This window comes from Hemiscyllium ocellatum, chromosome 9, assembly GCF_020745735.1.
Source record: "Hemiscyllium ocellatum isolate sHemOce1 chromosome 9, sHemOce1.pat.X.cur, whole genome shotgun sequence".
NCBI lineage: Eukaryota > Metazoa > Chordata > Chondrichthyes > Orectolobiformes > Hemiscylliidae > Hemiscyllium > Hemiscyllium ocellatum.
The window spans coordinates 77,153,023-77,177,622 of NC_083409.1; the positions used below are offsets into that span (position 1 = coordinate 77,153,023).

At 40.3% G+C, this 24,600-nt stretch overlaps 1 protein-coding gene across 1 annotated transcript in view; it reads left to right on the top strand.

Annotated features, from left to right (window-relative positions):
• Positions 1–24,338, top strand: part of ccdc17 (coiled-coil domain containing 17) — a 75,510-nt gene extending 51,172 nt beyond the window's left edge. Inside the window, exons 9-15 of the mRNA XM_060829587.1 lie at positions 9,722–9,936; positions 11,403–11,488; positions 13,247–13,462; positions 15,282–15,504; positions 17,999–18,109; positions 18,505–18,656; positions 24,218–24,338. Coding sequence (XP_060685570.1) covers positions 9,722–9,936; positions 11,403–11,488; positions 13,247–13,462; positions 15,282–15,504; positions 17,999–18,109; positions 18,505–18,656; positions 24,218–24,338 — 1,124 coding nt within the window. The remainder of the gene's footprint in view (positions 1–9,721; positions 9,937–11,402; positions 11,489–13,246; positions 13,463–15,281; positions 15,505–17,998; positions 18,110–18,504; positions 18,657–24,217) is intronic.
• The last annotated feature ends 262 nt before the right edge of the window (positions 24,339–24,600 follow it).

The following is a 24,600-nucleotide window of genomic DNA, read 5'->3' on the forward strand; positions in this document are numbered from 1 at the left end:
TCTGAACATTTCCAACATTTTGTTTTACTTATTACTAATAGTGGCAGGGCAGCAGCTGCAGTGATGGCAAGTGGGGGGCCTCTGGCTGCGGTAGACCCAGAGCAGGGACTCATTCAGCAGGGGCCAGTCATCAACTGCAGCAATGGCTGTGCCCAGAGTGGGAGCTCCTGGCTGTGGGAGACCTTGGCTGCGGGAGACCCGGAGCAGGAACCTTGCAGAGGTCTGGGAGCTGCATTTGGGACCCCTGATCGATGAAAATGGACTCTATTTAAGTACTTTTTACTCTTTTGTATCTCAAATTGCTGCCTGATAATGGTGGTAGAACATTTTTCACTGTAACTCCCTAGATGTTTGACAATAACTCATTCATTCACTTAATGTCTTTGTGTGATCTGCATTGGATATTTATGCCTTTAGTTTTAAGCATGTATGAGCACACCTTTTTACAATCAGAATCCTTAAAATTAACTTTGCTTTCAAATCCATTCTACGAAAAATAGACAAGATTTTTTAAATTCATTGATAGGATATGCAAATCACTGGCAAGGCCATCCTTTATTTCCCATCCCTAATTGCCCTTAAAAAAAATTATTGGTGAGTTACTTCCTGGAATTATTATAGTCCATGTGCTGTAGGTAACCACAATTCCATGAAGAGAGGTGCACCAGGATTTTGATCCAGTGACACTGAAGAAAACATTCTCATATTTCCTAGTCTAGATGGTGCATGGGAGGGAAACTTGGAAATGGAGATATTCACAGGTATCTGCTGCCTCTTGATCTTCCGCATGGCAGAGGTCCGAGGTTTGGAAGGTGCTTTTGAAGGAATTTTGATGAGTTGTTGCAGAGCATTTTGTAGATAGGACACATTGTGGTGATTATGCATCAGTGGTGTAGGGAGTGAGTGTTCCTAGTGTTAAATGTGATACCAGTCAAGTCAGCTACTTTGTCTTGCATAATGTCAAATTTCTTGAATGTTGTTGGAGCTGCATATATCCAGGCAATTGGACAGTATTCTATCAAACTCTTGACTTGTGCTTTCTAGTTGTTGCTGAAAGTGTGTTGCTGGAAAAGTGCAGCAGGTCAGGCAGCATCCAAGGAGCAGGAAAATCGACGTTTCGGGCATGAGCCCCTCTAGTTGGTGGGCAGGCTTTGGGGAGTCAGGAGATCAGTTGCTGGCTCAAATGGCAACCCCCAAGATTTTCATAATGGGATATTCAGTATTGGTAATACCATTGAATAGCAAGGTGCGATGTTTGGTTTCTGCTTTGTTGGAGCTTGTCATTTCCCAGCATTGTGAGGTGAAAAGCACTTGCTAGTTATCAGACCAAGCCTGGGTGTGGTCCAGATCGTTTTGCGTTTGGCTACAGTCTCTAAGAAGAAACTGATATATTTAACATTGTGCAATCATTAGTGAAGATGTTTACCTCCTAGCTGAAAATATTTGAGCCTAGGCCAATTCCCTGAGGAACTCCTGCAGTGATGCTCTTGAGCTGAGCAGCTTGATCTCCGTAATCATAACTATCTTCCTCTATGTTAGGTTGGACTCCATCTAGTGCAGAGTGTTGTCTGTGATTCCCGTTGACTCCAGTTTTGCGAGGGGTATTTGATGCCACACTCAGTCAAATGCAGCTTTTGATTGAGAGTGGATCATGCGGTGGTAATTGTTTGAGTTGACTGGTCCTGCTTTTGTGCACACGATATACTGAACCAATTTCCTGCATTACTGGGTAGATATGAACATGCCAACATACAAATTAGGAATAGGTGTAGGCCATTCAGTCTCTCGAGCCTGCTGCACCATTTAATAAAATTTGACTGATTTGATTGTAACCTCAAATCCAGAATTCCCCTATCCCTAATAGCCTCTCAACCCATTGCTTAACAAGACTCTATTGCCCTTTGCCTTAAAAATTTTCAAGGATACTGCTTCTGTCACCTTTTCAGGAAGAACATAGCAAAGACTGTCAAGCTTCTCAGATGTCCATGTTGTAATTGTACTCAAACAGCTTGAAGAGGAATATGGCTCGTTCTAGAGCACAAGTCTTCAGTTCTATTGTTGGAATGATGTCAGGCCCATAATCATAGCAGTATGGGAGGTGATGGCCAAGTGATATTATCATTGGACTTTTAATCCAGAGACTCAGGTAATGTTTTGGGGACCTGGGTTCAAATCCAGTGAAAATCTGGAATTAAGAGTGTAATGATGACAATAAGACAATTCTTTGAAAAAACCCTTCTGGTTCACTAATGTCCTTTAGGTAATGAAGCTGTCATCTTTACTTGGTCTGACCTACATGTGACTCCAGACCCACAGGAAAGTGGTTCACTCTAAGCTGCTCTCTGGGCAATTAGGGATGAGCAATAAATGTTGGCCTAGCCAGTACCACCTTCATCCTGTGAATGAATAAAATTAAACTATCTGGGGCCTTTTCTGTTCCTCCATGTTACATGGGATGAATTGAACTGACGCTGAAGACTAATGTTTGTGGTGCAGGGGACCTCAGGGAGAGGCTGCAATGGATCATCCATTCGGCACTGTTGGGTGAAGTGTAAGCGCTTCAGCCTTGTTATTTGCACTGATGTACTGGGCTCCCTCATTATTGAGATGGGAATATTTTTGAAGTCTCCTCCTGCACAGAGTTGTTTAATCTTCCACCAGCATTCGTGACTGGATGTGGCAGAACTACAGAGCTTAGACCTGATCTGTTGATTGTGGAAACACCAAATTCTATTGTATACTAATTACATTGTTTGACTCACAAGTAGTCCTCTGCTATAGCTTCAGCAGCCTGACACCTCATTTTTAGGTATGCCTGGTACTGCTTCTGGCATGTCCTTCTGCACCCTTCATTGAACAAGAGTTGATTCTCCATGTTGGTGGTCATGTTAGAGTGGCTGATCTGCTCAGGCATGAGGTTGCAGGTTGTGTTGGAGTATTGTTCTGCTGATGATGCTCCACAGTGCTTCATGGATGTCCTGTCTTGAGTTGCTAGATCTGTTTGAAGTCCATTCCATTCAGCATAGTCATATTGCCTTAAAAGACAATGTAGGCAACTCTCAGTGTGAAGACACAATATGGTCTCCACAAGACAGTAGTCACACCAACCAATACTGTCATGGACAAATGCATCCTCTGTAGGTAAATCGATGAGGATAAGTACATTTTTCCCTTTTGTTTGCTCCCTTACAACCACATACTAGGTGTAGGCATAATCCTCTAGGGCTCAACTACCTAGTGATGCGAGGCAGAAGTCAGTACTGCAGATTAGAGTCAAGATTAGAGTGGTGCTGGGAAAGCACAGCAGGTCAAGTAGCATCTGAGGAGCAGGAAAAATCGATGTTTTGGGCAAAAGCCCTTCATTCCTGATGAAGGGCTTTTACCAAGTGATGCTGCTGAGTCACTTTTGGTAAAGGACTCTGGAGTCCCCAACCTAGACTACATTCTGTGCCATTGCTATTGTCACTGCTTCCTCCAGTTGGTGTTCAATGTGGAGCAGTACTGATTCATCAACTGAAGAAGCAAAATTTGTGCAAATTGCTAGGCTTCGTTGCCCCAAGTTTGTCCTGATGCCTTGAGAGTTCATGGGGTTCAAAGTCAATGTTGAGGACTCACAAGGCATTTTCCTCCCTACTAGGAGAAAGTGAGGACTGCAGATGCTGGAGATCAGAGTCAAAAAGTGTGGTGCTGGAAAAGTGTGTGCTGCCTGACTGACTGAGCTTTTCCAGCACTACACTTTTTGACTCATCTATCTCCCTACTGTACTTACAACTGTGCCACCAGCCTGGCTGAATCTGTCTGTTGGTGGGACAAGGCAAAACCATGGGGTGTTAGTAGTGTCAGGGACATAGTCATTCTTCATGAATCAGACCTTATGAATATTATCAGGCTGTTGCTTGACTAGTCTGTGGGACAGCTCCCAATTTTGTCGCAAGCCAAGCGGTGTTCAGAACAAGGACTTTACAGGATGGGGAGGTTTTCTCTTCTGTGACTTGGCCAATACTGGATTGTCTATTGTGTTTCATTTCTTTCTTCAGACCTTGTAGTGGTTTGATACCACTGAGTGGTTTGCCAGGCCATTTCGGAACACATTTAAAACTCAACCATATTGCTGTGCATTTGGAATTAAACGCTGGCCAGACCAGATGAGGATAGTAGATTTCACTACACTAAATGAAAGTAGTGAATCAAATGGGTTTTTACAATAGTTAGCATTATTGCTATTATTCTAGCTTTTGATTCAATTTTATTGATTTCATTCAAATTTCACCATCAACCATTGTGGGATTTTGAACTAGTGTCCCCACAGCATTAGCCTCTGACCCTGCATCACTATGTTCATGTTCACATTTGGAGAACCCTAACTCTCAAGAAATTTGGCCAAAAACTCCTCCAGTGCAGGAAATGAACTGTTAAAACTAACTTTATGACAAACTACTCAAGGAAAGCAAGACCAAGAATTAACATCATAAACTCTTTTGGCATTGGTCATTTTCAATTAATCGTTCTCATGACCTGCATAAATAAATTCCTAATTCCATGGTATCTATGTAATTAAGTATTTCAGATAGACTCTGGCAATGGCAACGTCTGCAGTCATTCACAATCTCCAAATGCACGATACCTTGTCCTTTACTCAAGTTTGGTCCTTCACTCAACTGCTGTGTCCTATTGTTAAAGAGCAATGAGGGTCTTGCAACCTGCTTATGCGTATCTTAAGTATATCCCATTTATTATGACCAAGGAATGGTAGATATGTGTATAACTCCTTGTATATATGGTTATATTCAGGACAGAATGCTTCTCCTCATCTCACTGATGCAGAGACTTGTGGTCAATTGCTACTCAAATATAGAGACACAAATGTAAATTTCCCAACAATTAGCATAGTCCTTGTTTAGTGTGTCAGCTTGGATATCCTGTGGATCCATAATTATCCACATTTCTCACTCTTGCTATATTGAACATCTCTTGCACTGCCATTTTCTGCGTCAAACTTGACGATAAAGATAGCATTAGCTTTAAATCTCAGGAATATCAAATTTTCTTGAGATAAACACCCTTACTCACTCCACACAGATACCAACTTTGGGCAAGAAAACCACCTCGAAGCAAGCTGTCATTGAGACTAAATTCCAGATTTCTGACTCTTGAATTATATGTAACACATGAATGTAATTCATGAAGTCATCAAATTAAGGAGCATACCATCATAATCTCTGCATTACCTGAGCCACACGCAAAAAGACAGAGTGCAAATTATATTACAGAGATGACTATGTTTCTTTGTAAATAGTTTTCAAAAAACTGGTTCCAGTTCATGGATCACTGGCACCAATACTAGGAAAAGTGGGATTAGTACTAATGGCACAGTCTTCACCTGAATCATGGGGGGTGTAGCAATGTTCTTGCGAACTACACAGTTAGGGAAATGGAGAAGATTTCTAATTAAATAGGGGAGTTAAGGGATCAAGTTTGTGAAGATGTGGTAAACCAGAGAGTAGTGGCAAGGCAATACAAAAAGACATTAAAATGGGAAATGATAGATAAACCATGACAAGAAGGGATAGAGAGCACAAAACTAGGAGTAAAGTGACAGATAAGACGAGAAGTTACAAACAAAACTGAAGAGATCGCGCTAAAGATCACGTATCTGAATGCATGTAACATTGGAAACAAAGCAGCTGAACTGAGAGGGTAAATTAATTAAATAAATAAATGCAATTTTGAGCCATTCCAAAAACATGGCTGCAGGATGACATTGATTTGGATCTGAATATTGAAGTGTATATAAGATTTAGGAAGGAGGCACTCTGTTAGTTAATGATGCTGTTAGCACCATAGAGAGTGATGTCATAGATTCAGAAAACTAGGATATGGAAATGATTTGGATAGAGATGACAAATGATAAAGGGAAAAAGAATGACTTCCAAGAGTGGTAGTTAGGCCCTTTATCAGCAACCACATGCTTGGATAGATCATAAAGGAAGAAATAATGGAACTTGTCAGCAAAATATTGCAATAATCACATATTGCTGGGTATCGGGTCCTTCGTTCTGGTGAGTTGTTGTCTGAGAGTGGCTGTTGTTTTGTGTGCTGACAACGGAATGAGGACATGCCACAACCCAAAGGACTAGCCACGCTACCATACATCAAGAGCATCTCCGAACTGACAGCCAGATTACTGCGACTACTAGGACTCATAACAGCACACACACCAACAGCCACGCTCAGACAACAACTCACCAGAACGAAGGACCCGATACCCAGCTTGAGCAAAACCAATGTAGTGTACAAAATCCCATGCGAGGACTGCACAAAACACTACATAGGACAAACAGGAAGACAGCTAACGATCCGTATCCATGAACACCAACTAGCCACGAACGACACAACCAGCTATCCTTAGTAGCCGCACATGCAGATGAAAGCAACATGAATTCGACTTGGACAACACTACTATTATAGGACAAGCCAAACAGAGAACAGCCAGGGAATTCCTGGAGGCATGGCACTCGTCCACAGATTCAATCAATAAGCACATCGACCTGGATCCAACATACTGGCCACTGCAACGGACAGCTGGAACTGACAACCGGAAGCGGCAGATTCAAATCACTATAAATGCCGGAGGAACGATCACAGAAACGCTTCACAGGAGGCTCCCAAGCCTGAGGATGTCACCTAGACAGGGGACGAAACATCTGCAACTCAAATTCCCAGCTCGGCGAACAGAACCAAAACAGCGAGCACCCAAGCTACCAATCTTCTCCCAAACTTTGAATATTTATATTTGGTACCATGGTAGGAGCAGGAAGCCAAGAACAATAACATATTAGGGATCAAGATGAGAAAATACCAAATAAGGGAAGATTGGCACAGTTAAGTGACAAAGTGAAGAGAGGAGAGACCTGTCAGCATGGCTGTCAGTTTGGAAGATAGGGAAAATGCGCATGAGTGTGAAAGCTCATGAAGTGACGTACATTGAATGAAGGTTCTTATTGCTATTCCCTCCCATTTGGTCTTATTTTTGTATGACTATGTTGGACAGTTATGATAAATTCTTGCTTAGTGGAGACTGTGCCTCAGTACAAAGAAACTGAACCATTGTGCAGACCTGAAATTTATAAATAGGAAGTGGTATGTACAAAATAAAGATAGAATAGATAATTTTAAAATACTATCTCAATTATATCTATCTGCTGTACTCCAGTTGTTCTTGGCTTTCTAGCTCCACTTGGCAAGGTGGCTACACTTGGGCTCTACTCTCCATGAGCAATACCACAGGAGATCAACTAATTATCATTAGTTGATAGTTAAATAGCAATTTGAGATGGACAGCTGATTGAAGTGTAGGACCTCCTCTGCACCACAGGCTAGGGAATTGTGAGACTCAACATTGATATACTACGGTTTCAATGTAGGTGGAACAGGGTAATTATGGAATTATACATCGCAAAAGAAGACTATTGTGTCTCAAGAATTGTTTGAAAGCGACAGTCAATTGATCCTTTTTTTGTTGTTTCCACATAGCTTGCATATTTTACCTTTTTGAAATATATAGTCACTTCCTTTTTGAATGTTTTGGTTGATTTTGCTTCAAAATTCCTCTTAGCCAATGGAATCTAGATGGTATGACAATTTTTAATCCCCTTTCCATGCTCCTTTAGATTGGAATTCATAAATTTTGACACAAGCCTTATAAAAATGTGACAATAGGAGGTTAGGATTATATTTTTGGTTTTTTGTTTAAGATTTAATGATTGCGTATGTTGAATATTCTACATCACACACCATCGTCACAACTATGGCTGAAACCAACATTGTATATCTCTAACTGTCATGTATGGTTCATTATTGCAATAGACCATAAGCCATAGGAGCAGAAATTAGGCTATACAGCCCATTTAGTCTGCTCTGCCATTCAATCATGATTGATAAGTTTCTCAACCCCACTGTCCCACTTTCTCCCTTTAACCTTTGATCCCCTTAACAATCAAGAATCTATCTATATATGTCTTAAATATACTCAATGACATGACCTCTACCACCTTCTGTGGCAATGGATTGTGTAGATTCACCCCTCTCTGGCTGAAGAAGTTTCTCTTCATCTCTGTTCAAAAGGGTTTTCCCTTTACTCTAAAGCTGTGCCTTTGTGTCCTAGTATCTCCTGCTAATAGAGATATCGTCCTAATGTCCACTCTACCCAGGCAATTCAGTATTCTCTAAGTTTCAATTGGATCTCTTCTCATTCTTATGTATTCCATTGTGTATAGACCCAGAATCCTCAAATGTTTCGCAATGGTAGTTACGTATATTGTTTCTACAAAATGTTTAATTCTTCCTGTCTGCTTAAAGTACCTTATTGATCCAGCGATCGATGACTTGCATTAGAGAGTTAAAAATCGCACAACACCAGGTTATAGTCCAACAGGTTTAATTGGAAGCACATTAGCTTTTGGAACGATGCTCCTAAGGCTAGTGTGCTTCCAATTAAACCTATTGGACTATAACCTAGTGTTGTGCGATTTTTAACTTTGTACACCCCAGTCCAACACCGGCATCTCCAAATCATTGCATTAGGGAGACCGTAAGTTTGGATGGCTGGTTTGCAGAACAGAATGATGCCAACAGAGTGGGTTCAATTCCTGCATTGGCTAAAGTTACCTTGAAATCTCTCCCCACATTTGAGGCGTGGTGACCCTCCGGTTAAATTGTCTCCAGTCAAGTTTCTGTAGAGGAAGCAACCCAATGTACCATTAAGATTATGGTGACATTACCTTATACTTGAGAAAATCTGTCTAGTTACTTTATAAAACTTTATTTTGATTTTTGCGGAGTTTTGCAATGAATGATGGGAATTGTTTTTATTTTAGATTAGATTACCTACAGAGTGGAAACAGGCCTTTCAGCCCAACAAGTCCACACCAACCCTCCGAAGAGAAACCCACCCCCTATATCTACCCCTGACTAATCCATCTAACACTACAGGCAATTTAGCATGGCCAATTCACCTGACCTGCACATCTTTGGACTGTGGGAGGAAACCGGAGCGCCTGGAGGAAACCCACGCAGGCACTGGGAGAATGTACAAACTCCTCACAGACAGTTGGCTGAGGCTGGAATTGAACCCAGGTCCCTGGCGCTGTGAGGCAGCAGTGCTTATCACTGAGCCACCGTGCTGCCCATTTTAATAGATATTTATATAGCATATCTTGAAAATGTTTAGGTGGCATGATGGCTCAGTGATTAGCACTGTTACCTCGCAGTGCTAGGGACCCAGGCTCAGTTCCGCCTCAGGTGACTGTGTGGAGCTTGCACATTCTCCTTGTGTCTGTGAGGGTTTCCTCTGGGTGCTCTGGTTTCCTCCCACAATCCAAAGATGTGCAGGTCAGGTGAATTGGCAATGCGAAATTGCCAGTAATGTTAGGTGCATTAGGCAGATGTAAATGTGGGGTGGATTACTCTTCGGAGGGTTGGTGTGGACTTGTTGGGCCAAATGGCCACATTCCACACTGTAGGTAATATAATGTTTCTCTTCTCTTCGTGTCACAAACCTCGTCCACCATTTTGTAAAATGGACTAATGTTCATGTATGCTGTGGGACACTATTGAACCTCAAGTTGTAGAAAAATATTCCAGTTATGGAAAAATAAACTCATAGGTGTATTTGTATTTAATTGGCTATAAATATAACAGCATTTCTACTGCTTTGCTTCAGAATTGGAAAAGGAAATGCAGGAAATGCACCGGGAACACACAAAGAAAATCAATGACCTGCAAGAAGAAATTGAGATGCTGAAAAGTGAAGCCAATAAATTGCGAACGCGAAAAGGGTTAAGGTCTCAACATCTGCACCCGCCTCCACCTCCGCCCCCACCCCCAATTCCTCCCACTCATTCAACTCTGAACCAGCACACTCAGGGGTCTCACATGGTAAGTACAATTCTTTTCTCTGCTGGAAAAAATAGTTTAATTACAAGAGAGATTTTAAGATTTCCAGCTGTTCTGATCATTCTGGAGAGATATTACATCAGTAGCTATTGTTTGAGTAAATCTATTATGTTTATAACAATTTCATAACTGGGTAACTGATCAGATAACCATAGAATTATCATTTGAAATAATTATGTGGACATTTTCATTATTTTAGATAGTATTCCACACTACTCATACATGGTCTTGATATTCAGAATCTTTTGATTTCAGCAATTTCATTCAATTACATCATAACATGTAGTGTAACGTGACACTGATTTGTGGGTATTTTCATAAAAATGTACAGATGATCATGATGCCCCATCCTGTCTCAAAGCATAAGTTTTTAAAAATATATTGACACTATGTGGTTTCTTCTCTGTAGCTAATCCTTTACCTTGCAAATGTTTTTAACCACAAATTTTAGTTTACAGCTAACCCAGAATGGTCAGACGAAAATTTCCTGTTATGAAATAAAATTTGTTGTCGAGCAGGCAATTTCCTGCATCCAGTGAAGAAAGGTTCACAGCTTTACTTGTTACATTCTCTGTCACCATGCCCTCTCTCCCCTCCCCAACTCCAGAGGAACCATCAGTTCTTTCCAGTTTGGCAGTTAGACAAACCACCTCATAACCTGTCCTACCTGCCAATCTCCCTTACGACCTATCCATACCACCCTTCTCTCTGACCTCGCACCTCCATCCCCACCCCCATTCACCTACTGTACTCTATGCTACTTCCCCCCCACCCACCCCCATTTATCTCTCCACCCTGGAGGCTTCCTGCCTCTATTCCTGATGAAGGGCTTTTGCCCGAAACGTAAATTTTCCTGCTCCTCGGATGCTGCCTGACCTGCTGTGCTTTTCCAGCACCACTCTCATTTAAACACCATTGTCCTGCCTTTTTCACATCATGATCACTTAATCTGCACTATCAGCACCCTCTCTCCTCCAGCACTCCAACCTGCCTACCCTCTACCAATGAGTAAATGTTGTCCCTTCCACACTTGACGCCAGTTCTGATGAAGAGTCATTTAGGTTCGAAACATTAACTTACTCTCTCTTCAAGGATGCTGCCTGACCTGCTGTGATGTCCAGCAATTTTTGTTTTCAGTGAAAGGTTTACAACTCAAAGCTGCTCACAGTCTTTACATTTTCAGTATCATTGAGAAACAACAAGGCAGAAAATGCAGCAAAGCAAAAACTAGGTAGTAGCCTAGGATTAAGGCATATGGTATTGGGGAAAAAAAAACTAAGTTTGCCCTATATCAAATCCTTGCTAAACTTACTCTGAAAATGTTCATATTGACATTTAGTGTGCAGATTGTCTATGTAGGATATTTGACCATGCTGGTGTGTTTCATCTTGTGATGAAGTTGAAGAATTCACAAACAAATTGAAAACTTTAATCTATAACTTTTATAGAGCCATGCCAGACCTCAAACACCAATGATTGCCAAACATTTACTTGATCCTCCAGATGTTTTAGGACCTGCACCTTATGACCCAGCGTAAGTAGCAATATCTTTGCATCTTGCACATTCAATTATTTCTATCCTCTGAGCATCCAATTGGTCCATCACACACTATTGTACATTGATGCTTTCCCTGATTCATTAAAAGTTCATCTTTCAGACCTTGGCTATGTCATGGCACACCATAGTTATACTTTAATTTTTGTTGTGAATGGCCTTTTCCACCACTGAACTAAGTTTTCATATTTTGAATGTTGTCCATGCCCAGTGTTATTTGTCGTCTTCTTTAATTGTCATGGATTAGATCGTAGAGAGATGGCAAACTGCCAAACCCTCAGTTTCCATGCTGTGCTTCAACTGACTTGTACTTCCATTTTAATCTGGGGCCAACTATTATGCAAGATTTGTACCCTAAGGCTCTCTATTCAGTCTTCCTTTTAAATACCATTGGCAAGACTGACTACTGATGCATTTTCAAGCTGCTCAGACTTTCATCTTTGCTCTTGAAATCTCAATGTAGAGGTGCTGCTGTTGGACTGGGTGGACAAAATTAAAAATCACACAACACCAGGCTATAATCTAACAAGTTTATTTGGAAGTACTAGCTTTTGGAGTGCTGCTCCTTCATCAGGAACTGAGGAAGAAGTAGCGCTACGAAAGCTAGTAGTTCCAAATAAACTTGTTGGACTATAGCCTGGTGTTGTGTGATTTTTAACTCTTGCCGACTCAGAAACTCCTTGTTACTGCTGAATAAGAAATATTATAGAATGAGATTAGTTTCATCCTACATGCTCTGCTGAATTTAACTCTACAGAAGCCCAGTGATTTGTATCAGAATAAAATGTCATGAAAGGAAAAGTCTAATTGGCTTCAATGATTTTTCATTGAGTTGCTGTGATGAGGTGTTGGACTTGGGGAACTTCAGAAAGTATTGCAGCTTAGCCTGTACTCTAACCTTGGCCTCCAGATCTCTCCACTACTCTTTCCCTATCCAAAAAAAGTTTTTTTAAGTTCTTGAACAGATCATGGCACTGAGGACATTCAGATTTGAGACTGATGCTTCTTAATAGTGGAAAGATGGCTCACCATCTTGTGAGCCATTTTTTTCAATCAAGGTGAGAATGGCAAGGGCAGAGGAAAACAGTGAAGTAGAAGTGATGGTTGCCTTGATTACATATATACTGATAGAAGTGAGAAAATCTGATGAAAATAAATTTACATTGAGTAAACTCATTTCCTGATATCAGAATAGTTCAATAAATGTGCGCTTGAATTTCATGTCATATAGCCATAGAGATGTACAGCACGGAAAGTGTGCAGTTAACTCTTCTACCCAATGTATCCTACATCAAAGTACTTTTACAACAGGTAATACATGAGGTAATCTCTCACATAGGTTCCAATATCCAAACGATTTAAAGATGAAAAACATCTTCTGAGGCCACCACCTTTTAATTCTTTGCTGTGCTGAGACCTTTTATTCAAAAAACTGATCTAAAAGCCAAGAAGTACTTCTGTTCATGTTTAATGTTATGAAAGAAATAATTACACTGTCTACCCTGCACAATACAAGATAATTTCCAACTGGCATCATGCCAGCTCAAAAGCACTGGAAATATGTCAATGCACTTGGAGCATTTGAAATTACACATTGAACAGGATATTGAAATAATGCCTTCAGGTGTAACACATGGCTTCTCTGCTGCAACATGTCTGATATTTTATCTCCCAACTTATCCTTGAATTTAACTTTTAAAGAATGCCTTTTTTAATAACTAATATTTTTAATTCCAGAGCAGGGTTTGTTGTCTTTTATGATTTTCTTCTTGGCCTTGGCCCAACCTATCGCCTCATCCGTCTGGTTACTGGTTTGTACAATAATGGTCACGAGATGGGGAAGCCATCTGCCTTACCTGCAGTGTACTGTGAAGTCGGAGTTGGGCCTCACTACTTGTCTGAAGGACTCAAAGGCAACTTTGGAATATTATCTGCAAAGCAGCCAGTACCAAGGTAATGGGCATATGATAGAAATATTTTGCATCTGAAATAGATCTGTTCACATTGCATCAGTGTGCACTAGTGAGGAGAATTATAGAAAATTATAGAGTCATACAGCACAGAAACAGACCCTTCAGTCCAAACATAATCCCAATCTAAACTCGTCCCACCTGCCTGCTCCTGGCCCATATCCCTCCAAACCTTTCCTATTCATGTACTTATCCAAATGTCTTTCAAATGTTGTAATCATAGCCACATTCACCACTTCCTCTGGAAGTTCATTGTACACACAAACCACCGTCTGAGTAGAAAGAAAATTGCTCCTCATGTCTTTTTTAAATCTCACTCCGCTCACCTTAAAAATGTGTCCCCTAGACTTGAAATCCCCCGTCGTAAAGACAAGTACCATTAACTCTATCTGTACCCTTCGTTATTTTATAAACTTTTATAAGATCCCTTCTCAACCTCTTATGCTCCAGTGAAAAGGTCCCAGCCTATCTAGCCTTTCTTTATAACTCAAACCTTTCATGTCTGGCAACATACTGGTTAATCTCTTGTGAACCCTCTCCAGATCGATAACATCCTTCATATAACTGGGTGACCAGAACTGGACACAGTTGATGGACCTGGGAGCATACCTGGGTTGCCTGAGGTATAGGATGCTATCGTTTGCATGCACTGAGAGGGCCATCTGACAACACTGTGAAATCCACCAACAAGGAAGTGGTTCCATTCAATTAATGTCAAGGTGATCTATGATCACTGCTACCACTTTCTGTAGAGTGTGTGCCTACTATCCTTGCTGTTACCATGACTCCTATATCCTGGAGCACTCACATACCTGTTGCTTTTGAGGGTCCAGCTGCCTACAAAGTGGGTTACTGGCAGACAAGGGCTACATACCTCGACCATGGCTTGTAACAACATTGCACAAACAGCTGACTTATGAGGGACACAAATATAATGCAGCCCATGCCTCAGTCAGGGCCACGGCGAAACAGAGTAAATGACTGTTGAGGATACAGTCCTTCTGCTTGGACCAATCTGGAAGGAGCCTTCCAGTATAGCCTGGAGAGAGTGTGCCACATCATTCTGGTGTGTTGTTCCATAATTCGAGCAGGCAATGAAACCATGTACTGGATGCTGAGGAATTGGGGGAGCAGGAGCATGAGCAATCTTCTGAGAGGAAGGGGGAAGGCACAGCTCAGCTTGGTAGGGTGTTACAAAGCAGACAGAATCTTATTGACAATTTCTTGCAATAGATATGAGCTGGAGCAAGCAGATAATTGTGAACTAAAATATTCTTTGGTCATAATGCCAAAGTATGGTTTGCATTGTTAGGGCAAAAGTCAACTTCTATTGGTTTGGTTTGTGTTCCATTTTGCTTTCTATAAATAAAAGCCCATGTTTGTATTTGTCCATTTACTTGCCTATATGTGGTGTTCAGCTACTGGATAATGACAATCTTAAACTGCAGCTAGAGTAGGAGGATAGAGTCGCACGTGCATTGGAGTGTCAGCCATGTTGGCTTTGTGGCATGGGCAGCCTGTCTTCGGGTTTGTTGTACCAAGTGCACAGAGGATTTTCAAAGAGATGCTGGTCTATCAGCAGTTATTCACTGATTGTTTCTGGGAGCTTCATTCAAGTGTAAGAAATGGAGCACATTTGATAAGATATGGTAAAAGAACTCACTCGGCCTCAAGATGAATAAAACCTCCAAAAATCCCAATGTGGCTCAGACTTAACCAAAAAAATGTATTCAAAGGTCTCAAACAGAAAAAGGTCAAGGATGCAACTTTTCTAATTTTCATTTGTTTGTATCTGCTGTTAGAGTCCGTCCTTCCCCAGGAGTCTCATTAGTAATTGAACTCCAAGCTGCAGGGGGCTTTGATCCATATGGCCAGGAAATCCAGCGCCTGGTTTCTAGAGGCTGGGCGAAGATTGATATATTTGATGATCACAATCAGGTCATCAGTGGACGCTGGAAGGTTCCAATACGCTGTCTACCAGTAAAACCATCGCTCACAACTGGCCAGCTCAATGGAATTCCTCAGGTATCGTAGTTACATTTACCAAAATTAAAAAAGTAACACAATAGGCTATATCTTCTTCTTCATCGCAGACCGGTATTGCAGGTTGAATATTATTGAAACAAAATTCATATCCTCATCTACACATGGTCAGCTACATATTCCACCTCCTATATTGTTGAAAGAGAAACTCTGGAATACTTTAATGCTTCCCATACATTGTCAACGACCTCCATCAAAGTATACCATTATCAAGGAGATCTCAACATCAGATCAACTGTGCCAGCTCAGCCGTCTACAAACTACACTACAGAATCAAGTAGTGTTTGACAATAAAGAACCCTGCAAGAAAACAGAAGTCCTTGTAAAGCAGTTGAAGTCACCACAGTCCTACATGACAGAGAGACTGAGCTGTGTATCAGAGACATGTAGGAGAGCTACAGAAATTCCATTAACAACACATCCAATATATCATCCAGATCCAATGGGAGGACCATTGAACAAACACAAGTGTCCTTGAATCCAGCTCCACAAGCATGCAGGCTGAGCCCCTGCAAAGTCTCTGCTAAGCTCCGTTAAGAAGAGGCAGTGAAACAGCAGAAAAGGAAAGCAGAAGAATCAAATTCTACACTCCACATCTAAATACCTCATTGTGACACCTTGCTCCATATGCTCAAAGATCTGTGGGTTGAGAAATGGATTGTTCAGTCACGTGAAGACTCAGGGCAGAGAATTCATAAGCCTGAGGAACTGTTATGTTGATTGCAAACATAGGAAGGCCATTCAGCCTATTTTTGTTGATGTGTGCAGAACTCATAAACCAAAATCACTGCTTTCTGGGATTTCATTCTGTCACTTGATCACCTTTTGTGTGAAAAGTAACTAAATTTCCACCATCAGTCATCAACTTGCCACTCAGTTAAAACCTGAAACCTCCAATTCAAAATAATGCACTAACTGAAAGGGTGATGGAAGTAGATTGAGTCACCGCTTTCAGAAATAAATTAGACCTATACTTACAAGGAGAAATTTTCAAAGCAATGGGAGAAGACCAGAAGAGTGGAATTAATTAGTTAACTCTTTCAGCTTGAACAAAAACGATGTGCTGAATAGGTCTTTTTGTGTATTGTATAATTTCATGATTCTATAACATCTTCCTAAAAATGGTCAGAAGTCGCATGACACCAGGTTATTGTCCAACAGGTTTATTTGAAGTGACAAGCTTTTGGAATGCTGCCCCTTTGTCAGGTGGAGGAGCAGTGCTGCAAAAGCTTGTGATTTCAAATAAACCTGGTGTTGTGTGACTTCTGACCTTGTCCACCCCAATACAACACTGACACCTCCTTCAGTCCTAAAAATGGACATGTTCAGCTGAACTTTGAGTGCTCAGCAAATAAAAATTACAGTATAGCTGCTGAATTGTTAGAAGTCAAATGCAGTTTGAAATTCTGTTTGATGATATTTCTATCATCACGTTATTACCCCTAAGTCATATCACTAGATTTTGCTTTTGGTGGGTGAATGTCACATCATACTACTTCAGTCACATAATAATTTGTTATAATTAAACTGCTAGTCATATTTCAGTTCTTGATCTGAATCTTCTGAATTCCAATTTGAATCTGGTTTAAATGCAGAAAGGATGTGTGCTCCGGCTTGGAAGGTGGAAATCTAAAACCAAGAGACATAGTTTCAAAATGACTGCAGGCCATTTTGGACTGAGATAAGGAGTCTTCATCCAGAGGGGCATGAATCTTTGGCATTTTCTGCTCCAGAGTGCTGTAGAAATTCAGTCATTGAGGTAGCAATACCATTTTCAGCCATGATCTAGAGTATTGCAGCAGGTTCAAGAGGCTGAATGATCTACTCTTCCTCCTATGTTCATTGAATTGTGGACTGCAATTCACAATTAGAATGATAAAGGTTGTGGAATCTGGAGAGCCGTTATATCGATCTTCAGTGTACTACCAATGAAATAAAATTTACCATTTAGACAATTCCAGTTACATGTTTTCTTTCTCTAGCATTTTAAAACTAGGGCAATTAATCTGTTTGAAGTTTGAAGTCTTGCCCCATTACAAAGCCAGCTAATAATCTGACCTCATATCATCATGGGAAGGATCCCAGATTTTTTTTCTCCATATTTTAAGTCATTTCTACATACTTACAGTACACAACTGAATGAAATTTTTTCACATTCCAAAGTGTTGTAATTTCTAACAATGTTTTAATTATGCTGTGACTCAAATGAAGAGATCTCTAAAAATGATTTTCTAATTGATCCTTTAGTTAAAACTTACATGAGGAACGATTTATAATTGTAGAAGTTCCACCATTTACAGGAATTTGGGTATAGGAGATCGTGAAGAAGAAATATGTGTTGTTTACATGAATATGTATAGCAAAGCAAAATGCTTACAATACTTGCCATGCTTTTAGAAGGGAGAGTAGGCAGAAGAAACTACTCATGTACCAATAAAATTGATAGATGATTCTCTTTCATTTTAATTCTTTCTAGGTTGGCAGTGCTGAAGTTTACCTACGAGTGTTAAATGCTAGAGATGCTGATGTGCATTCAATGGCCACAGTTGATCCTCACAAGTCTTCCATGTATCAGTATCCACCATTGGTGAGTCTCTGGCACATAAAGGATGGATTTTCCTCTATTATTTCTAGGATTGTTGGTACAGGAAACTGAATTGGTATCATATTGGAGTTGAGTTGAGTTGGTGAGCAAACGTTTTACATGGACTTCATAGATCACAGGAAAATCCAGCCCATAAAATCATGGGTATATAATTCTTAAATTTTCTCCACTTTTATTTATTTTAATTGGAATTATAAATTCAAGTTCCTATCAGAATGTTAACTGCTATATAGATCTGATAGATTGTGTTTTTTTAGTTTCCTTCTAAATTTACATTTGAAGATAATAAGTACATTGATAGAGAGCATAAAGATGTGTTAAAAGTTTAATTGGACAATAATATAGATTTAGTGCTAATTATGGCATTTTATTTGCAGATATCAAGTCGTAGTGCCCCTCTTGCTGAATCCCTGCCTCCCCCTCAACACCTGTCTTATCATCATCCTGCGGTTCAATACCTCTCTCATCCTCCTCATGTTGACCTGCCTCCTACTGAGGGCTACAATGACCACCACAAAGTTAATCAAAGGTGAGAGAGGGAAAGGTTAAGAGCGATCCTTTCTTTGACTACTCCCTACAGAGCTGTCACAATCTGAACATATGACAGTGTTAAAGCCTAAAAGTGATTAACTTCAAGGAAGATCAAAATGACTTATTGAAAGTGACAATTTTCATGAAAATTGCAAACGATCTATTGAAACCCAAATATACACTGTGAAATGTAATACCGTTTTGTGAAAAATTGTGCCACTAAATTTAATACACTATGATACAGATGGTTTCTCAGAAGATACTATACCTTGGTTTCAAGTTTAATTCAATTGTATAACTGTGATAGATTCCAGTACATTTGTTACTGATTTATTGTATCTGATTTCAGTGTTAATAAAAAAAAGTTTTAAAAACCTGCATGAAAAAATTTGTGTTCCAATAGACAAACAAGAATCAAATGTTTTTGAAAGAGTAAGCTCATTGAGGACGTAAATACAATCTGCAGTAAACCTGACCGGTTAGGGAGAAGAAATAGGAGTGGGGTAGGCCACTTGATGATTTGAACTATGGTCACCATTCAACAAGACCATGGCTGTTTCTCAATCGTACCTTCCCACATATTGTTTAATTCCCTTTGTACCCCAATAGTCTATTGTCCTCTGTCTTGAACATGCTCAATAAGTGAGCTCCACAGCTCTCTCAGAGACAGATTTCGAGACATTCATAAGCCTTGATTGAAGAAATGTTTCCTCATGTCAGCCCTAAATGGCTGAAATTGAGGCAAGACACAACAGATTTTGTTTTGAAAAAGTTATTTATTGTTTCTTATCAATTCCAATTGTGAATAAAAGTTTGGTGCAAATAATTGCTGCCAAACTGATTTTCTCACAAATGTCATTATGCCATCTCTGATTAATTAGAAGACAGTGGAAAACATTCAAAAATATTTATTTGAAAATGTTTAAAACACACACATCCAGTTCTCTGTGTACTTTTCTATCTTCTAGGACTATTATTCAAATTTTGTACTGTGCTTTTAGACTTTCATCACCAATATCAAGTTTACACTTTTTTAATTTGCTTTTTTCTCTATTTCTCATGCTTTTATTAAATATGGGTTTCTCTTTCATTTCAGCACACCCAAAGTGTCTGCCCATTCTTTCGTCCTTTCTCTAATATTGCATTGTCTCAGTTATTATCTTTTATATTGCCACTTTTTTTTCTGTTAAATAGTCAAGTTATTTAATATTATCTCCCGTGCTCTTAAATGCTGATCAGATGAATCTGGTTCAGTACCTTCAGGCCCACTTTACCTCTGTCTTTCCAAACTTAATAAAAGGCCCATTAATGTCTTAGATTTTAATCTGATAAAGGGTACACTCCTGAAATATCAGATCTTCTTTCCTTTTCATAGATCTTCACTGATCCACTTTGTGTTTGCAGTTCTTCCTGTTTTATTTCAGATTTCCAGTATTTGCAGCTTTTCCTAATTATTTTGCCTTTTCTAACATGTAATTCCATAGTGCAGGAGGGACTCTTGCTAAGGCATTCATAACTTTAACTAGTCTCATAATGAAATTGTGACGTATTAAAGTACAGGACTAGGAAAGGTTATTTGAGCTATCAAATCAATTCAAAATCTGTGTGTTTCTAAAAGTACGTTATGCCACTAATATGAGAAGGCAGTGATGATATTACCATGCAGTCTTCTTTCATGTTCTGGGGAGGGATGGTGTAGAATGCCTTATTCTAGTTTTTTTTTTAAGGGTCCTTAGCTTCTAATGAACATGCTAATTCATTTGGGGTAGGAAGTTACAATCATGGTCCAGAGGCTCTACCCATTTCCCTTTAGCCCTCTCTGGGAGAGCCCCCTCTATCTTTTTGAATGAGGTCAACACTTTACTGAATTTTGTATAGCATGATTATCATGTTTGCTCTAAAGATAAATCATAACTGAGTTATAATTGACAACATAGTTTGGAAAAGACTCTTTGGTCAGTGTGATAATCCAGAATTATAGAGTCATAGAGATGTACAGCATGGAAACAGACCCTTCAATCCAAACCGTCCATGCCGACCAGATATCCTAACCCAATCTAGTCCCACCTGCCAGCACCCGGCCCATATCCCTCCAAACCCTTCCTATTCATATACCCATCCAAATGCCTCTTAAATATTGCAATTGTACCAGCCTCCACCACTTCTTCTAGCAGCTCATTCCATACACGTACTACCTTCTGTGTGAAAAAGTTGCCCCTTAGATCTCTTTTATACCTTTCCCCTCTTACCCTAAACCTATGCCCTCTAGTTCTCGACTGTCCAACCCCAGGGATAAGACTTTGCCTATTAACCCTATCTATGCCCTTCATAATTTTGTAAACCTCTGTAAGGTCAAAAATGATCAAGCAAAGAAAGTCATGCAAATGGTTTTGAAAAGGTGTAATGCACCACCCAGAAGCTCATGGATTGAGTTTATATTATGTGCATTAAAAGGGTGATGGATAGTTACTCAGCAAGTAAGGCTGTGAAAACCCAGCTTATTGTTTGTTATACTAGCTGGTTGTGGTTTCATCCAGTGGAGATTTATGCTGCTGACCTTGGAAAACTATGCCGAGACCTGAAATATCACTCCAATTATATGAATAAATCATTAGGTTATGGAGAGAAGTTTCGAGTAGGAATTCAACTACCCCATGCTTTAAACATCTGCATGAATGTAAGATAGCACATTAGATGAGTTATGTTTTCTCTGCATTTATAACTCATATCAAGCAAATGGGTTTTTGTCACTTTTACAAGACTTCAAAATTGCAATTGTGAGAATAAGCCAACTAGTTTGGTTGCAAGGTAACTGACCTTGATCATCTGCAACTATCGTGCTGAGCTATTTATGTTAGCTGCTGTAACATAAGGATGAGATGTAGGTCACATAGTCCTGAAAAATTCAGTGAACGCTCTGTATCTACATAGATACACTACAATCACAGGCACTTGCAGGTCTAGGCTCAAGCTAAGCAACTTACATGTCCTGGAGCAGAATCAGATAAGAAGTCCATTGAAGCTATCTTGACATTGGGCGCATCTTTCGAGAACTGGCAAGTCATCCTACAAGAGAACAGAGCTCAGTAAGATGGTGATGGACAACTTTATACCATTAGGTCACATGCCCTGATACTGTGATGACATCGTGTTCCTTAAAAGTTTGATGCGTATGTTCACACAATTTTAATGTTTGAGGGCACCAGAGCAATCGAGATCTTTCACTTGATTCATTGGAAACCTTGATGAATTGATTAAAATGTGAAAACCATGGTGGAAGTAGGTCTCCATAACCAAAATATGTCTCCAAGTTATGTTGTATTGCCATTTTCCTCACAACATGTAGATTTTGAGATATAAAGAATATGTGAGAGCTGAAAATTGAATTGGGAAGAAAGAACTCCAGTGGCTAACATATTACCAGAGAAACCTTAATGAGGAAAATAATATTTTTGTATTTTCAAGAATGATCTAAAGTCATCTTGCCCATGTAAGAAGGGAACAATACAGGTTTATGTTGTTTTTTGATCACTTACAACATAAATCACAACATAAAAAAATGTTATTCACATAAAACTATCCAAGGATAGGGTCTAGATATATTCAAATACCACAAACAACCGTGTAAGAGGCATTGACAACCCTGGCATAGTTACTAGGAAAAGCAAACAAAATTCTTCAGGGTTGAATATTCAATTTTCCCAGAACGAGTGAGAGCAAAATGTTGGGTTTCTGCTCTGTGAGGATTCATTATCTTGGTTAGAGGTGGAATTACTGCTTTTGGAGCAAGAATGAGGAAGAAAAAGTCATTTTTCTCATTTGGGCAGAACCTTTTCAGGGTCAGAGAGCTGAGGGCAATGCTGAGATTTATCTTGATATTGGGAGCATCTTGTTCCATCTTTTATGCTTTTGATCAGTGACCTGGCAAGTTTCCCAGTAGGAAATGGTGAGCTGCTATTTAAAGGGGATTAGTGCTTAAACTTGTCCGTGGTCCAGCTCACCTCATTAATACTCAGCTTCCTAATTTGTCAAATCATTGAACAAACCATAAGCAAACCAGATGGGATCTATCCCAGGTTGCTGAGGGAGGGGTGAGAGGAAATAGTTAGGGCCCTGATGGTTATCTTTGTAGCATCCTTAAACAGAGGTGAGGTGCCAGAGGACTGGAGGGTTGCTCATGTTGTCCCACTGTACAAGAAGGGTCTGGGTGACTACAGACCAGTGAGCCTGACATCAGTGGTTGGAAAGTTGCTGGAGAAGGTACTGAGGGATAAAATCTATTTATATTTGGAAAAGAATGGTCTTATCAGTAATAGGCAACATGCGGGGGAGATCGTGCCTTACCAACTTAGTAGTTCTTTGAGGAAGTGACCAAGTTGACAGATGAAGGAAGGGCTGTAGATATCATATACTTGGACTTTAGTAAGGTATTTGATAAGATTCCCCATGGTAAACTAATGGAGAAAGCGAAGTCACATGGTGTGCAGGGTGTTCTGGCTATGTGGATAAAGAACTGGTTGAGCAACAGGAGACAGAGAGTAGTAGCTGAAGGGAGTTTCTAGAAATGGAGAAAGGTGATCAGTGGTGTTCCACAGGGATCAGTGCTAGGACCACTGTTGTTTGTGATATACATAAATGATCTGGAAGAGGGCACTGTTGGTATGATCAGCAAGTTTGCAGATGACACAAAGATTGGTGGAGTAGCAGAAAGAATACAGGCGAATGTAGATAGTCTGGAGAGTTGCGTGGAGAAGTGGCAGATGGAGTTCAATCCAGGCAAATGTGAGGTGATGCATTTTGGAAAGTCTAATTCTCAAGCGAATTATACAGTAAACGGAAGAGCCTTGGGAAAAATTGATGAGCAGAGCGATCTGGAAGTTCAGGTCCATTGCACCCTGAAGGTGGCTGCACAGGTGGATAGAGTGGTCAAGAAGGCATATGATGCACTGGCCTTCATTGGACAGAGTATTGAGTATAAGAGCTGGCAGGTCATGTTAAAATTGTGCAAGACATTAGTTCGGATGCATTTAGAATACTGTGTACAGTTCTGGTCGCCATATTACCAAAAGGATGTGGATGCTTTGGAGATGATGAAGAGAAGGTATGGAAGATGATAGCTATGAAGAGAGGTTGAGTAGGTTAGGTTTGTTTTCATTAGATAAAAGGAGATTGAGGGGAGACCTGATTGAGGTCTACAAAATCATGAAGGGTATAGACAGGGTAGATAGAGATAAGCTTTTTCCCAGGGTGAAGGATTCAATAACAAGTGGTCACGCTTTCAAGGTGAGAGGTGAAAAGTTTAACGGGGCAACATGCGGCAAATACTTTACACAGATGGTGGTAGGTGCCTGGAATGCTCTGCCAGCAGAGACAGGCACGGTTGATTCATTTAAGATGAGTCTGGACATATGCATGAGTAGGTGGAGAGCAGAGGGATACAAATGCTTCGGAGTTGGGCGTCAGATTTAGACATTTGGATTTGGTTTGGCTCAGGCTTGGAGGGCTGAAGGGCCTGTTCCTGGGCTGTAAATTTTCTTCATTTCTTTTCCTTATTTATAGAAATCAGTGTAGCTACCTGGTGATGTCAGCTTTCTGCTGGATCCAAAGGACCTTTATGGTGCTTCGGGCCAAACAGCATCACAGGACTCAACAGGACAGCTGCAGAACTCCTCATCCATAGACATTGGCATTCAGTATTTGGCCAGATAGCCTCTCCAGTACATTTGTAGGGCGCTAAGGAAACACAGACTTGCTTCACTACTAGCAACCAGCAATGATCATTGAAAATCTACAGAAGGGTCAGTTTGTGTGCAGGGACAGGGACCCAGCTTACAGACTGGACTGAGCTGCATCTCAGGGTTGCTCTTTGGTTTTCTTAGTGCTTGTTCATTTAGCGCCTACCTGCAATCAGATAACATCCCTGCAGACCCTTGTCTTGCTGT